The 14,988-nt window shown below is 40.9% G+C and overlaps 1 protein-coding gene across 2 annotated transcripts in view; it reads right to left on the reverse strand.

Annotated features, from left to right (window-relative positions):
* The window catches only part of plch1 (phospholipase C, eta 1), a 51,839-nt gene that overhangs the window by 36,293 nt on the left and 558 nt on the right, over positions 1-14,988 (reverse strand). For both annotated transcript variants that reach the window (XM_034547946.1, XM_034547948.1), the window contains exon 2: positions 8,887-8,993. In XM_034547946.1, the coding sequence (XP_034403837.1) occupies positions 8,887-8,965 (79 nt within the window). In that variant the 5' untranslated portion in view covers positions 8,966-8,993. The remainder of the gene's footprint in view (positions 1-8,886; positions 8,994-14,988) is intronic.

The following is a 14,988-nucleotide window of genomic DNA, read 5'->3' on the forward strand; positions in this document are numbered from 1 at the left end:
GTCTGTGCGTGTGCTTTCACTGTGTGTTTGTCTTGATGTGTGCGTGTGCCTAAACTCATCATCTCTGTCAGTGCAGAGCAGAGAGATCACATCAAAGCTTTGTCTTGCCACAGAGGCCCAGGCAATTCAAACTGATTTCAATGGGGTAGGTGATAGAGACGACTCTGTGATAACCTGATGAACAAAGCCGTCGTCGCTGAGCTCCATACAACGACGCTGAGGCCGGGACAGTAAACAACAGCATCCACAGCAGTTTCCATTCCTCATTTTCAATCTACTCATTTTTTATCTCAACATGATGAGATGATGATGAGAGATTCCTCTCAGCAATCTCTGTAGCCTTCTTGCTATGAGTTTATTATCAGTCCCAGCTCTGCATGAGATCTCTAGTCAAATTTGGTCAGAGGGTTATGACTTGAATGGACCACCAAAGATTTATCATAAATTATTCATAACTACATAAATTCATATTCAGCAGCATCTGCCTGATCCTTCATGCACTATTCATGTGACATAAGGCACCACCACCTGAACTATCCAAGCCAGTCTGACTGTTGATGAAACACAAACACGGCAATCAAACCAACATATAACTGAAGGGAGGCACGGCATGGTAATTATTCACTCGCTGCTCTGTTAGCTCTGAAGACCTGAAGGTTTGTTTTCAGTGCTGAAGTCTAATCAAATTGTGATTCAGTTTTGGTTGACTAACTGTCCGCAGGACAAAGATTTATGACATTTATCTTCTCCTGCACGAGCAACATCTCATTAAAACGAGCTTTACAGGTTTAAAGTTATGGGAGGCAAAAGCAGGTTGATCGTCCTGGGAATATTCTGATACATAAACATGAACACTTTAGCACCAGCAAGCAGTACGTTCAATATGCAGTATGTTTGTCCATACACATACATGTAGTCTGTAGAAGACAACTATAGGAAAAACTTAAGGACATAATGTTTTTACACCAGATTTTATCAATTTAAGTGTTGAGAGGTGGAAAATGCAATCTCTTATGTTTGTTATTTGTAATGGATTTCCTTCTGTAAGGCACCCTGAGTTATACTGTTTAGACTCACAAGCAAACACACACACACACACACACAGAGACTTACCAATTTGTATTAGCCTGCATTTCTGTGGTACAGCCACGGTGCCACCAATGTGGAAGACGTTACGTGCCAGGAGAGTTGCGACTGTTAAGACAGACGATTTTTCAGCAGGACCATGAATAAAAATGGATCGAACTTTATTAGCAGATAATGCGGTGGGACTAAAACTAAATTCCTCCATTTTCTCCGCAGAAAATTCGGAACCAGTAGGAGTCCTCCTTTGCTTAGTCCCAATGTGCAATACACTCCACCTGTAGCTAAAAACTCTTCAAAAAAAAAGAAGCTTTTGGTTTCCCTCACTTTGGACTTGCCAGACACTCCAGACTGGCTTCTGACAGAAAGCCTCCACGCTCCAGACAACAAGCAATCACACCAAACCTCCTGCTGTTCATCCTCCTCAGTACCGTCCTGTGATCTGTGGCGGCACCTTCAACTGACAGTCTTCTCTGTGCAAACACACACACATTTCCACCTTTCTCCTGGTCATCTGTTCTCCACTCCCCCTTCCTGCTCTTTCCATCGACCTCTCCCTGATGTTTGCCGTCTCTGAGAATATGTGTCAGTGAACTGCCAACATGCTACCCTGATGGCCAGACTTAAATTCAGCATTTAACAGCTCCAACATTGTTCATGGTGCGATTATGAAGAGTGGAGTGCAGCAGATGTGTGTCTCTGCATATCAGCTGGGTTCATTTAGGTCATACAGTGGGATGTGGGGATAAGAATGATGACATAACGTTCATGATAATGCATTACTAAAAGTAAGACTTAATGGGTTGACCTGTGGGATGTGTGTGCTGTCCATCTGTCCATCGTGAACTGAATGCTCTTCTATTTCAAACAGGCTCCTGAAGGGGAAGTCCTCTTTGCACCCTTTCCACTATGTGTAGCCTAATGATATTTCTGGATACTGGATTACCAAACCAGGGAGAGACCCTTCTTTGGGAACAACGAAATACTATTAAAAAAGAGACTATCATTTGACTTTTGCGGAAAACTCATGGAGCTTTATTTTCTGTAAAATGGGCTCAATGGCAAGCTATATCCAGACGCAAATACAAATGGCCATGATTACCAAATAAGCAATTTTGGCAAACAGGCACAGCTGGACGCATCATGGAATATATTACCAGTGGGAACGTTTTTTAGCAGGCAGCTTGATTTATAATATCACTTAAGTAGTTTAAATCAAAGATGCTAAACCTGAAATGACACCAAAGCAATCTCATGCAACATGCTCTTACTCCCAACTCGTCAAATAACGCTGCTTGGTCAGTGGCCCTGCGTTTCAAACTATGACGCTCTAGCTTCAGTTTCATTTTCCGGTTGTCTCATCACATCTTCTTCTTAAATATAGTTCTGAATTTGGGGTTACGTCATCAGGTCTCAGCCCCGTTCCCCTGATCCTCTCGGGACATTCAACAGCTTGTGAAATTAAATTAGTCAGCTTGATGACTTTGGGATATATGTGAGGGGAAATCAGGCATCAGGCTGCACGATGGATGGACAAAAGCCAGGAGCACATTTTTGACAGTACTGAGCTTGAGTCAAAATCAAAACTCTGTCACCCGCTCGACCAGTGTGATGGCCAGCAAAGTGACTACTGGGTTGTCATATTTCTGGTTGTATCTGTTGAGGGTCGTGGAGGCATGGAGCCTTTGACAGCATGCATTATAGGTGGAGGGGCAACCTGAATCTGTTGTCAGTCTGGGCTAACACAGATAGACAGACCTGTGGGACAGCTGGACACTGATGTGTGTCATTGGGAAGAAACGCAGAGGAAACCTGCATGAAGGCAGAGATAACATGCAGACTGGATACAGAAGGGAGTGGAGCTAAACACTAAGCCACAATGAATTGGCACTTTTTTTGTCATACAAAAAAACAAAACATGGAGTGCACATCCCAAAAATTGTAACACGTAAACAATCAAACTACTGTGATTTTGACATGGGATCAATTCTGATTGGTGCATGGAAAAGCGAAAAGTGAAATCACCATACTCAAACAAAGGCCCCACCCATTTAAAAACAGCATGTAGAGCACAAACACAAATACAGAAAAATATTTCATTTTGTGTGAAATAATCCGTATGGTTCTAACTTTGGCAGATATATTGGTGCCCAAGAAAGATCCAGTCACATACAGAAATAAGCTGATAAAGAAAATTAGCTCCTCTTACCTAAACGACAAAACAGGTCGTTTATAATTGGCTTCCATTGTGATGTATTTCCTCATGTGGCCCCCCTATCAGCAGTCAGTGCCTTCCAAACCACTATAAATTATTCATACAGCACCTGTCTTTGTGCTTGGTTAGGCTTAGGCAACTATACTTTGTTGAGGCTAGGGGGAAATTGGAATTGTGGTTATAAGAAACTTTACTTTGACACTGCATGGAATACGACATCTGTCAATCTAACCACCCAAAGTCCCCCATACGAGGTTTTGGAGTACTTAAATGGCATCACGTCACTTCTTCCTTTTCAGTCGTTAGTCATCATTAACACAACCACAAGAGGTCACTTGTAAGGAAATTGTAAACCTGAGGTTTAGAGGTTCAGATGCCGACCATGAACCACAACATCTCAGGTTGAATCCGACTCAGGACTTTTGTTGCATCTCTCTAAAGTCTTCAGACTTTGGTGATCCTCTGACTTCCTCCTCTATCTCGACCAATATTGGATGGATTGCTTCAGCTTTAAGCTTTGTAAAGACATCCATGTCTCATTGTATTAACTTTGATCTCCTAGCTTTTCATCTAGCTCCATTCCCTGAGTAAAATTGGATTTTCTAAATGTAATTGTTTGGTTTTCAACTAAAGAATAACACCAGCCACAGCTGTACTTTCTGTTTGGTGCTAATTAAACATGTGCATGGTCACATGTTAAACATGGTGAACATTGTACTTGCTAAACAGCAACATGGTACCATAATGACTACCTACTAACATACTGCATATATCATGAATAACATGAAGTTCTTAGTGACTCTGATAAACAGCTGCTATGACTAGCAGTAATAAGATTACTATATCTTTGTTGCAATGTCTCCTCACTACTTCAACGCTTAATATTCTCCAGCAGCATAATGGTAGGGAGTCTTAAATATGTACTCCCAAAGGGCGACAAATTCAAATGTAAATACCTTTTTAAGCCAAATAATTACACTATACCTGCATGGAAGTAGTCAAAAATATGTTGGTGTACCCTCTTTTCAGCAACATAAAAGTTTAGGAGACAAAGAAATGATGAGCGAAAAGCGGGAAAACACACACTCTTATCTCACAGTCGCTCACTTCGTCTAATTAAGAGCACCCAAGGCAGCTGCTGCTACAAATGGGTTCCCAGGTCCCCCCAGGGTGCAGAGGATTGAGCAACACCGGAATGAAAATAAACACATGACAACTGCAGCATGATAATGCATTCACCAAAGAGATGCTACCCGGGGCTCCCCGAGCGGCATCTTTGGTGGAGTCAGCACTGACATCAAAGGAGGAACTGAAGCCTGAGTGTGTGTGTGTGTGAGAGAGTGTGTGTGTGTGTGTGTGTGTGTGTGTGTGTGAGTCTGTGTGTGTGTGTATGTGTGTGTGGGGGTTGGTGGGGTGGGGCAGAGGGTATGTATTGATGTTCATGTTCAAGCTTCTTCTTTACTGCTCAACCAGCCTGGGTGGCTGACTAGATTGAGATACACTATCTTTGGCAGCTGAGCTAGACTGCCATGCAAACTGCTACACATGTTGGAGAGAAGCTGTGCTCTAGCTGCTTTCCTGGTGCTTTATATTTTCGGGACACAAGAGAAATGTACTACGCTTAGGTGTCTTAATAACTGCTGAGGGAATGGAGGTAGATGAAATAAAAGCCAGTGGTTATGTAATTTGCTTTTTATTTCTCGCCTAGACACAGACATGCAGCCTTATCGAGTCGATAGTCTCCCAGTCGGTTTTAAAAGTTGACATTTCACATTTACAGCCATACTTGATGCAAAAACAAATGTGAGGTGCCAGTGGCTGAGTCCAGATGCAGGTAGATTTATTGTCAGTGAAATTAAATTCAAAATGTAGGGCTTCAGCATCAAGTGTAAAGCACAATGATGTGTGTTAGTGACTCCCTGGATGATGTAAAGCTCAAACAATTAGGTGAACAAATAAAATGTGACACATATTTTTTCAAAATTGGATACAACTGGCGAAAAGGAGGAAGAGCTGAGTATTTTCTGAAATTATAAACACCACCTGAGTTTCAGCACCAGTTTCATAAAATTACTTATATTTAAAGTTTTCATTTTTCATTATTCAGACACATTGCAGTCGCTACAAGTATTGAGGTTTGATACATTTCCTTAAGGAGAGGAGAGGAGGAATATTCATTGAATTTTTGAGAAATGTGTCTAAATTTGACATGAGTAAATCATAAATCAGGAGCTATTTGACATTCAGTGCCTGCCTTTTGGTACATTATGGCTTTCAATACTCATACTCAACACATTTCCTTCAGTGCCAATAAAGTATTTAGAAGAGGAAAGGAAAGGAGATTGAAAAAAAAGAAAGAAAAAGAGCTCAAATGATGAGAGTGTGTTCCTCCCCTGGTGTCTGTTAGCCGTTTCTCTGCCCTGGAGCTACAGAAAGGAAGAGGCAGAGACAAAAGGAGGCGCATGCTGAGATCCATCATCATCATACAGGAGAGGCATATGAGGAAAAACACATTTGACATGGAAAAGCCATTATCTCCATGTGGAGGAGATTAGCAGCCATGCATGTGCCTCCAAACATTCCTCCCACCATCATTTTCTCTCTTCTCTCTCAGCAAGGGCTCGTGGTGCCATGCAACTCTTCTAAGCACAAGCCAAAATGAATTAAGAGGGATCCCTCTTGGCCATTGATGAAAGGCAGGAACCTCCCTCTCACACCCCAACGCTCACATAGATAAATAAAAGCAGGCGCTGATGGGGTGAAGACTGACAGCTTGACACATCCTGATTTCTAAGCGCCAGGGATGTGCCATATTTTTTGACAGCGTAAGTGTGTGTGTGTGTGTGTGTGAGTTGTGGTATGTATGAATGCGATGCGGTCTGTCAGTCTCACAGGCTTCTCTCCCAGGTGCTGCAGTGACATAATCCATAAACATCTCAGTTATTTCTGTGACCAGTGCAGAGGATGCAGGATAGTAAAGAACAGGCACATCCACACCTATGTGTATATAGCCTGTCAAATCAACCAATTGAGAGGCTTTTCTGCCCCCTAGTGACAAGAACAAAGGGGCATTTTTAGGGACAGTTCCATAGGCCAATGATGCACTTCATCAAGAGCTTTCATAAACTGACAAAACCATGCAGTTTATAAATCAAATTGCCATATAAAAACATATATATAATTGGGACGTTTTCTACGCCAAATGTGGATAAACATACATTATTATTACATAATAAAACCTTCATGCTAATTAACAATCCTCAATTAAGATTAATTTCGCATGAAGATGTTTCTTGCAACCTGTGTGGCGACATTTCTCCACAAAAACAAGCGCAATGGAGGAATTACGCATGGGCTTCAGCTTGCTTGTAATCTAGGATAATGGGCATCCAAAGGAATGCGTGCACCACACAGTATCTCTCATTATATGTGACTGAAAGATGAAATAACCAAACGGGGAAAGGGCTAGAAAATGATAACTTACCCTTCTCCAAACTGAGATTTCTGCAAACTTCACGTTCTGCCATTTAGGACTCGAGTTGTTGATCTCACGAGGTCCCTCCATGCGTTTTGGACATCATTGTTATCTCCTAATTGCAGCAGCTCGAAAGCCCATCAAACCATGCCTGACTAATCCATTTCTCCACGATGATTGGACGTTCACGTGAAATGCGCCATGATGATGAAGTGCCACTTTTTTGTGCTAAAAACGAAACCAGCAACAAACTGCTCCTCGGCATCTGCCTCCACATACGATCTGTGGAGTGGGTTCACATACCATCACAACTCTGACATCCACAGCCGCTGCGCGCACACAGCCGCAACACACGTGCAAAACGATAAGTCGATTTCGCACACGCTCGTCGAACCGACGCACAGTGGTTGTTAATGAGCAAGAGAATAGCCAATGCATGGACTGAGCGAGAGTGAATGATCGCGCACAGAGCAGTGCTTAACCGCCAGAGTTGGGCATTTTGATCAGCTTTGCCAGTCTGCTTCAGCTGTGTGGCGACAGTTTGAATTCCCACCAAACCGAACTCGTGCCACTAACGTGTGGTTGTTTGTTTGTTTGTTTAGGTCAGCCATTCCTCTGTGTACATCCTACACAGTCACCATTGCGCATGATGCCAGCGCTATGACCTACTTAATACTCTCGATGTGTGTCTCGTGCTGTGCTTCCTCAAAGACGCAGCAGGAAAAACGGAATATGAGCGAATAATGCTTTGCAGTGCGCACCCTCGGCATCACACACAGTTGCGTTCAAACAGAAGGCGCAGAGGCAGAGGTTACCAAATCGATAAGTGCTGTCTGGAGGAACAAAAAGACATGTCTGTCCACCAGTGATACCCTCAGTTCAGTTCATTGGGTGTGCGTGTGTGTGTGTTTTCTGTGTGCACGAGTAAGCTAAATGAGGCTTTCCAGTGATTGTTCACTTTAATTTAAGTTGTAAACCTCTTTTCATCCCTACCTGCCTGATCACAGACAGCCCCGGCCACCCCTGCCCCCAAACCTCCTTCTTACACTGATTTATGTACCATGTCCAAACCATCAACTAAACTGTCATTCACAAAAGAGTGGAAACAACTGGGAGGAAGTGAAAGAGGCAGAGTGAAGCTATTTCATGTGGAAAATTGGCAGGAAGAGAGGCGAGAGGCAGATGTTTTCAAAACGGTTCAATGTGACAATAAAAGACAAACGGTCAGGGAATACAGACAGAGATCAGGGACAATTTATTCTGTCTATGTTTTGTTTCTGCTCCCTTTATCCCGTTTAGCAGCCTGAATATAATGAAAGTAAAGGTGACTAGATTTGTTTTTCTTGTAAGAAAACATATAAGGGTGGTGCAGCTCACTTTTGTGGGACTTTATAAAACTTGATTCCCATTTCATGCTCTGTATTCATTTTAACAACAAAATTTAATCACAGATTATCAAGGAAAAGTCTACTTTTACTTGGAGAAACCTATTTGCAAAGGGACACATTCTGGGAAATTCCCATCAATGTGATAATAATAAGTATGAACAAAGGGGGAGCAGACACTTCTGCATCAATCAGGTCAATCGATCATCCACGGCAGAAAGAAGCAGGCCTGATTTCTGTGTGGATCGCTGACATGCTGAAAGTACACACTTGTTCACAGTCTGCAGGGATGGGATGTGGACGCTAGCTATAAGTCAACGGGAGGATTTAAGTGGTCTGTCTGCTGAAGGTGTGACAGTCACAAAGGCAGACTGAGAGTTGAGATTTATTCTGGATTTATTCTGGATTGGTCTGTGAATAAAGTCCTGTGGACAGATTTTCATTCATGTCACACAGTGATTGATGTTGAGTTTTTTTGTACACGGTTTTACTGATGTCACAATCTTGGCTGTACTATCTGCAATATAAAAGTGTTTGAGGCCCAATACTGGAGACGAGTCTCCCTCTACTGTTCATTCCCATGATGTACAGTTATCAGAGAAGATGTACAGTCCATTCTTCCGGCCCAGGAGATAAAGAGACTGAGAAAGCACCTGATTCTGTGTGAACCTTCATTCGTAGGTTTATCTATTAAATTGTGTGTGTTGTGTGTTTTACACTGTATTTACCATGAAAGGTGCTGTTGTCTGTCAGGAAGTGCCGGCGGTACTGTGGCTCTCCTTTCCTGTTCACAACCCAGGAGCTCATGGTGGGCGGAGGAGGGTCAGGGGAGGACCTGTAGAGGAGAAGAGAGTTTTACTGTGTGTGTCCAAACATGCTTCAGGAATTGAATGAATTTAAAAGATAATGTTATTAAACATGTTCTATAACATATGAAAAAAAAGAAAATACATGTGGTGTCTCAAGACAAACAGCCCAAGATGCAAATTAAAAGAACAAAACTAGTTTAGAGGAGGAACAACACAATATGGTAAAAGGAGAACAATCATTTGCTTCCTTTCTGGACAGGGAGACTTTGAGGGGGGAGGAGCAATTCCCAAAAATGTCAAATTACATTTTCATAACTCATGGATTCTCTAGAGAGTTAGAAGAGAGTTTAATATTTTAGTGGCCATTACAATTGAAAATGTACGCAACTTGAAAGAGTTTCAAAAAGCAAAAATAAAAAGAGGAAATTACAACAAAAACGTTCCCTCTACTGCAGTTAATTATAAATAGTATTATAATTTAAATATTAATTTATATATATAGTTATATAGTTAGTTTGGCTTTCATTTTTTAAATGTACTCTTCTTTTGTGAGTGAATGTTAGAGTCGATAACACTTTTTGAAGAGACCAAAAGTGTTTTGGGTCTCGTCAAAAATATTATTGTTAATAATCATGAAAATGTGATCAAAGTTAGCATGCAATTGAATTACAGTGACAGTTAGCTATTTAACCTCCCAATGTGCCAGGCTCTACCATGAAAACATTATCTAATCCTCTTCTTAAACAAACTGTGCTACAATTCTCCGACCCTCTATAGTTAATCTGTTCCACCTTTTCTTACACTTTGAATTTCTTCATCTTTCTCAATTTGTTCTCATTCATCTTACTTTTGTTTCTCCTGGATTATTATTCCCAGATTCTTAATTTTCCACTATTTCCTCCTGATCACTTTTCATTCCTCGCCTCGTTTAACCGCTTAGTGTTTCCCCACCTGTTGCTCATCTGTCTTTCTCTGATTTACGGTATCCCTCTACAGACACACACACACACACACACACACACACACACACACACACACACACACACACACACACACACACACATCCACAGGAGATGTATGGATCCGGAAAAGGCTCGGAGCCTCTGAGACAGTTATTGGCGTCTGGTGCCGGCTGTCCCGAGTAGAGGTGACTGTCTGGTGGAACATGTAGAGGTCACAGGTTAAGTGTCTTTGAGGTGAAAGTACTTTCCTGTGACCCTGCCACCACCTCACTTTAGAACACAGAAGCCTGTTATGTTTGTGATGTTTATGACGGGCCATATGGACAAAGACCAACTCCTTCTCTTAATATGATACCCGTGTCATGCCGAACTAGTGTGTGCATACAGTGCAGAACTCCGCCAAAACATGGATAACTGTATAGCATAAATGTATAATGCAATGAATCTCTGCTCTCTTACTATAGCTGTAGATCATATTAGCAACGTTTAACATCTGTGTCTTTGAAGAATGTAAGAATAGCCTTTGTTTAACATCAGTAATATTTTATTATTAGTTATTAAATATGAAATTGTACTTGGGTGATTCAAAGTTGGTGATGATGTAGGAAGTTGAGTTGGAAGCCAAAAGATTCACTTTTACAAAAAAACATGGAGAAAAACAATAGGTGTGTGAAAAACAAAAAGCAAAAGTAGAAAAGACCTCTAGGATAGTTTCTTAGAGGAAATATTTCTGATCATCTTATAATCACTGCATTCTGGTGGTGCTTTGGAAGAGAACCAAATAGAGCGTTGACCTAATATCATAATATCTGCTTCACTATAATAAGTTTGCAGTGTCTAAAGTTTGACTGTTTGGTCCATAAAGTTATTAGAGGCTTTTAAACTCTGCTTCACCTCACGCCTGCAACGCCTCTCTGTTGCTGTAACTCATTGTAGAGCACGGCCCCTTGCGAAAATACTGATACTTGAATTAAAGAAAATTACTACATATTTAGCGGGTTGGTATTCACCAGTGAAGGCCAAGTACGATCATCCGAATAAAGATTGGTACCGGTCACATGTCTGTTATTAAATATGAAGATATACAGTCAGCAGCTTGGCGCAGTGGAAAGAAGGGGAAACAGACTTGTTCGCAGTCAAAAGATAACATAATACTTCCAGCCTCCAAAAATGCAACTAATTAACACTGGTTTGCAGGGAGTATCGTGCAGGACTATTTCTTGGCTGGGAGCAGTGACTGCCTCGAGCCGTGTCATCAACGTGAGGTTGCCAGGCAAGAGACAAGTTGTTTTTTAACTAATCAAACAAACAAGATAGAAGCTAAGCTGATTTGAGTTTGAGAGGTGCTGATAGGTGGATGTTCACTTTGGATAGAGCCATGCTACTTCCCTCTGTTTCCAGGCGTTATGTTTCTAAGCTAACCTGGCTAAGGCTGCGGTGTGTGATCAAGGTGAGATAGTAAAACGGCTTTGCTTTTTGGACAGTTTGTACAACTAAAGGGCCCAAACCTCAGGGGAATGCAGTTTGCTCTTTCCAGACTATTGGGCCACAGGTAATAAAGAAATAAGCAGCTTATAAATACATGTTCCACTGCCAGACTTCCTGATGAGCAACTCTATGTCAGGCCCTAACAGGAAGATGGACGAGGTTGCCTACAAGTAAAAAGTAAAACGATCTGAAATATGTGGATGCAGCATTTTATAATTTACGCTTTTCCTTTCTTTTCTGGATGCAAAACACACATTTGATCTGACAGGATAGCAATATACATTTCTATGCAGCTGATTTTGGTTCTTGTCTAATTGAACAACCATTGGCAGTGGCCTATAAATTGCACCCTTTAACTATCGGGATACTATTGTGTCTTTGAACACACAATAGTCAAAAATAGAATTTCTAGTCCCTGATTTTAATCAAATGTATCGCCTGTGATTATCATAGTGTTGTGTCTTTATGTCAGACAGTTGAATAAAAATAATAAAAGAACTGCAGCATCTGCAAAGTTGTTAACAATAAGCATAACTCTGAACATACGACTCAAGTTCAAACCATCATTTCTTTTTAAGGGTCTGTTTAATATTGATGGCACATGTGCCATGAAACAAATAACCGCTCATATAAGCATGTTTGTTTGTAACAATGGCACACAGACACAAAGACAGGAGCATCTGTCAACCCATATTGACATATGCCAAAGAGCACTCGATTAAGACATGAATAATGAGATATACAATGGTTATTCTTTTTTACGTGACCATATGCCTTAAATGAGTTATTAGTACCAGTAGTCAATAAAATAATAAGAATAATGTATTTTTAAATATGCAGCTATCTCATTGGTTATGGCTTTTTGTAAAACACAGCTTACTATCCAACAGCGTTATATTGCTTCCTATATATCTCCCTTCTCTAAGCATCACCTGAGATGGATGGGTATCCTAATGACATTCAGCCAGTGAACCACCTTGCTGCTCTTCAGAGTAAATGAGTAGCTTGTAACTGCTTGTTAAGCAGTTATCAGAAGAGAGAGTAAACAGTCTTGGTATGTTGATGGATGGACCGGTTTCCAAAACCACCTCACTCACTCACTGATATATAAAGGTAACGGGTGTTTAGGGGAATAGAGGTAAAAGGTATTTTAGGTGAAAATGTTGTCAATCCTGAATATTGTTACACACTTGGAAATACTTTATAATAAGTTTCTGTTTCATATGTTTGGAGTTTAGGGTGGTCCAAAGTCTTTTTATTTACTCGTACAGGGCCATGTAAAATATATGTATCTCCATTATACAGTTTGTATTTCTGCTAACAATTAATCAAACTTAATTATACAGTCAATTTCTAGACTGTAGAATATTCTATTTCTTATACTTCAACGCTCACATTTTCTAACTCAGGTTCAAGAAAATCTACATGGAATAGCATCCTGTTCAAATATCTAGAGCTGCGACTGAATCATTAAACAGGTTATTTCATTAGTGATTAATTTTCCTAATATCAATCGATTTACTGTTTGGTCTATGAAATATCTGAAAATGGGGAGAAATCCCCCGTAACATCTTCAAATAGATTGTTTTATCTCACCGACAATTTAAAACCCAAATTGATTCAATTCATAATTATACATACAATATATGATTTGTCAATTCTGCTTGAAACAGTTTACACAAATAAGCGATCAATTTAGGTATAATTTGAGCTCTACAAAACAGCTCTAATGTATTTTTACCAGGAAGAGGAAGTTATAACATGTAACTTGTCCGGCCTGTGCCGTGTCACAGATCCTTTGACCTGATAAGGAACCAGAGTGAGGTTACTGAGGGGTCGGAGTTGTTACGAGGGGGCACTGAGGCTATCTGAGGTTGTCAACAGACGCTGTAACATTATGGAGTCGTCAAAACGGTGCAAACTAAGACATCTCAGACTCTGAAAAAGTGCTCTGTGACCAAACCGTACTGTCAAATTTAGTGTCCACATTCAAAGCTGAAATAGAAACCTTGACAGCATTTATGTTCAAAAAGTGAAACACCTCAAGAAGTTTAGAGAAGATAATCATTAAGTGTTTCAGAAAATGTATAGTACAGCCTGAAATTATGAATACATTAAAAATAGGCTATTGACTCATTCATCCAATTTAGGGGGAAATCCTGTTTCCATAGACAGAAAATCATGTATAAGGCATGTTTTGAACACTTTGGGAGCTCAATCTTATTTTGACTATCATGTGTGCTGCTCTGTGCACATGTGTGTGGTAGGACGTGTATGTGGTGGGGTCGTCTTGCTTTTCTGTGAAATTGAGGGCTGGGTAAGGTCATGAGTCAAAAACCTTCAGATCTATTTCAAGCAGAGACACCTCCTAATCTCTCCCTCCTCTCCCTATCCTTTAGTTTTACTCTCGGGTTTTAAGATCAAACTGTCTGCTTGAGGTCCTCAATGACAGAAGAGAGCTGTTTATTTCAGTATTTGTAAATGGATATGAGTAAGTAAGTGATTGGCCTCTGACATACAGTAGTGACAGCTTTATCATTGCTTGCTTTTTTATTTGTGTCTTTCACACATTCATTTTCACACGCACGCACACCAACAATACATATATACACATATCTCACACACAACTTGGTTCATTCAATCCCAACGTGTTCAGCCTCAGTCCTTATCCCTTCCTTTCCACCAACAATCTGAAATTATTCATGAGGGATCACAGCACCCACGAGTCATGTTCCCACTCCTACAACCCTACACCAGCAAGCCGATACACTGTTCACAATACTTCTAGTCACATAATAACAAGGGAGTCACTTTACGACAGATGCATTCTTGCGCATGCACGCACGCATGCATGCATGCACGCACACACACACACGCACACACACACACAAACACACACAGCCTCTACAGTGCATGTGGATTTGTGATGGAAAAGCTACTGACTGTTATAGTTGTTTAACAGTGTTTAAAGCGACAGCAGGTGAAATCAAATATCGGCCTCAGTTCAATCAACAACTGCAAACTGCACATACAAAAGTGAGTGAGTTTGGACCTGAGGCCTTCATGCCTGTATCAATTTGCAAACAAGCTTCACCATCTCGGCCTGACAAAGACCCTCCTTGTATGAGATGTTGACAACACTCTGTCAGGTTTATCAGGCAATAGCCAAGATGGAGAGTCACCTTTGTGTTTTTTGGGGGGTGCATTTCATTCAGTGTCACACCAGCTCTCTGTCTCTTTAAATCTCTTTGTCTTTCACACTCAGGCAGCTACACAGAACCACTCAAATCAAATCAAAAACTCCCCAAGGACCCTGCTCTCGGACGGGGGATTGCCCCATCTCTTTCTCTCTTCGGTGGCTGCTGGCTGAGTTTAATAAAGGCCTTTGTTACGCTGCCTTGCTGCAAATCTCTGTTAAAGCACAACAGGGAAGGAGCACCAAAATGTGAAGAGCATGCAGCAGAAAATGCTTTATCAATCACACAGAATAATTATTGATTGTAGTAGAATGCAAACCAATTCACATGACACAAATATATACCTGATCACATCAGCTCAGGCAGTTTGTGGT

Source organism: Cyclopterus lumpus, chromosome 13 (genome assembly GCF_009769545.1).
Source record: "Cyclopterus lumpus isolate fCycLum1 chromosome 13, fCycLum1.pri, whole genome shotgun sequence".
Lineage (NCBI taxonomy): Eukaryota > Metazoa > Chordata > Actinopteri > Perciformes > Cyclopteridae > Cyclopterus > Cyclopterus lumpus.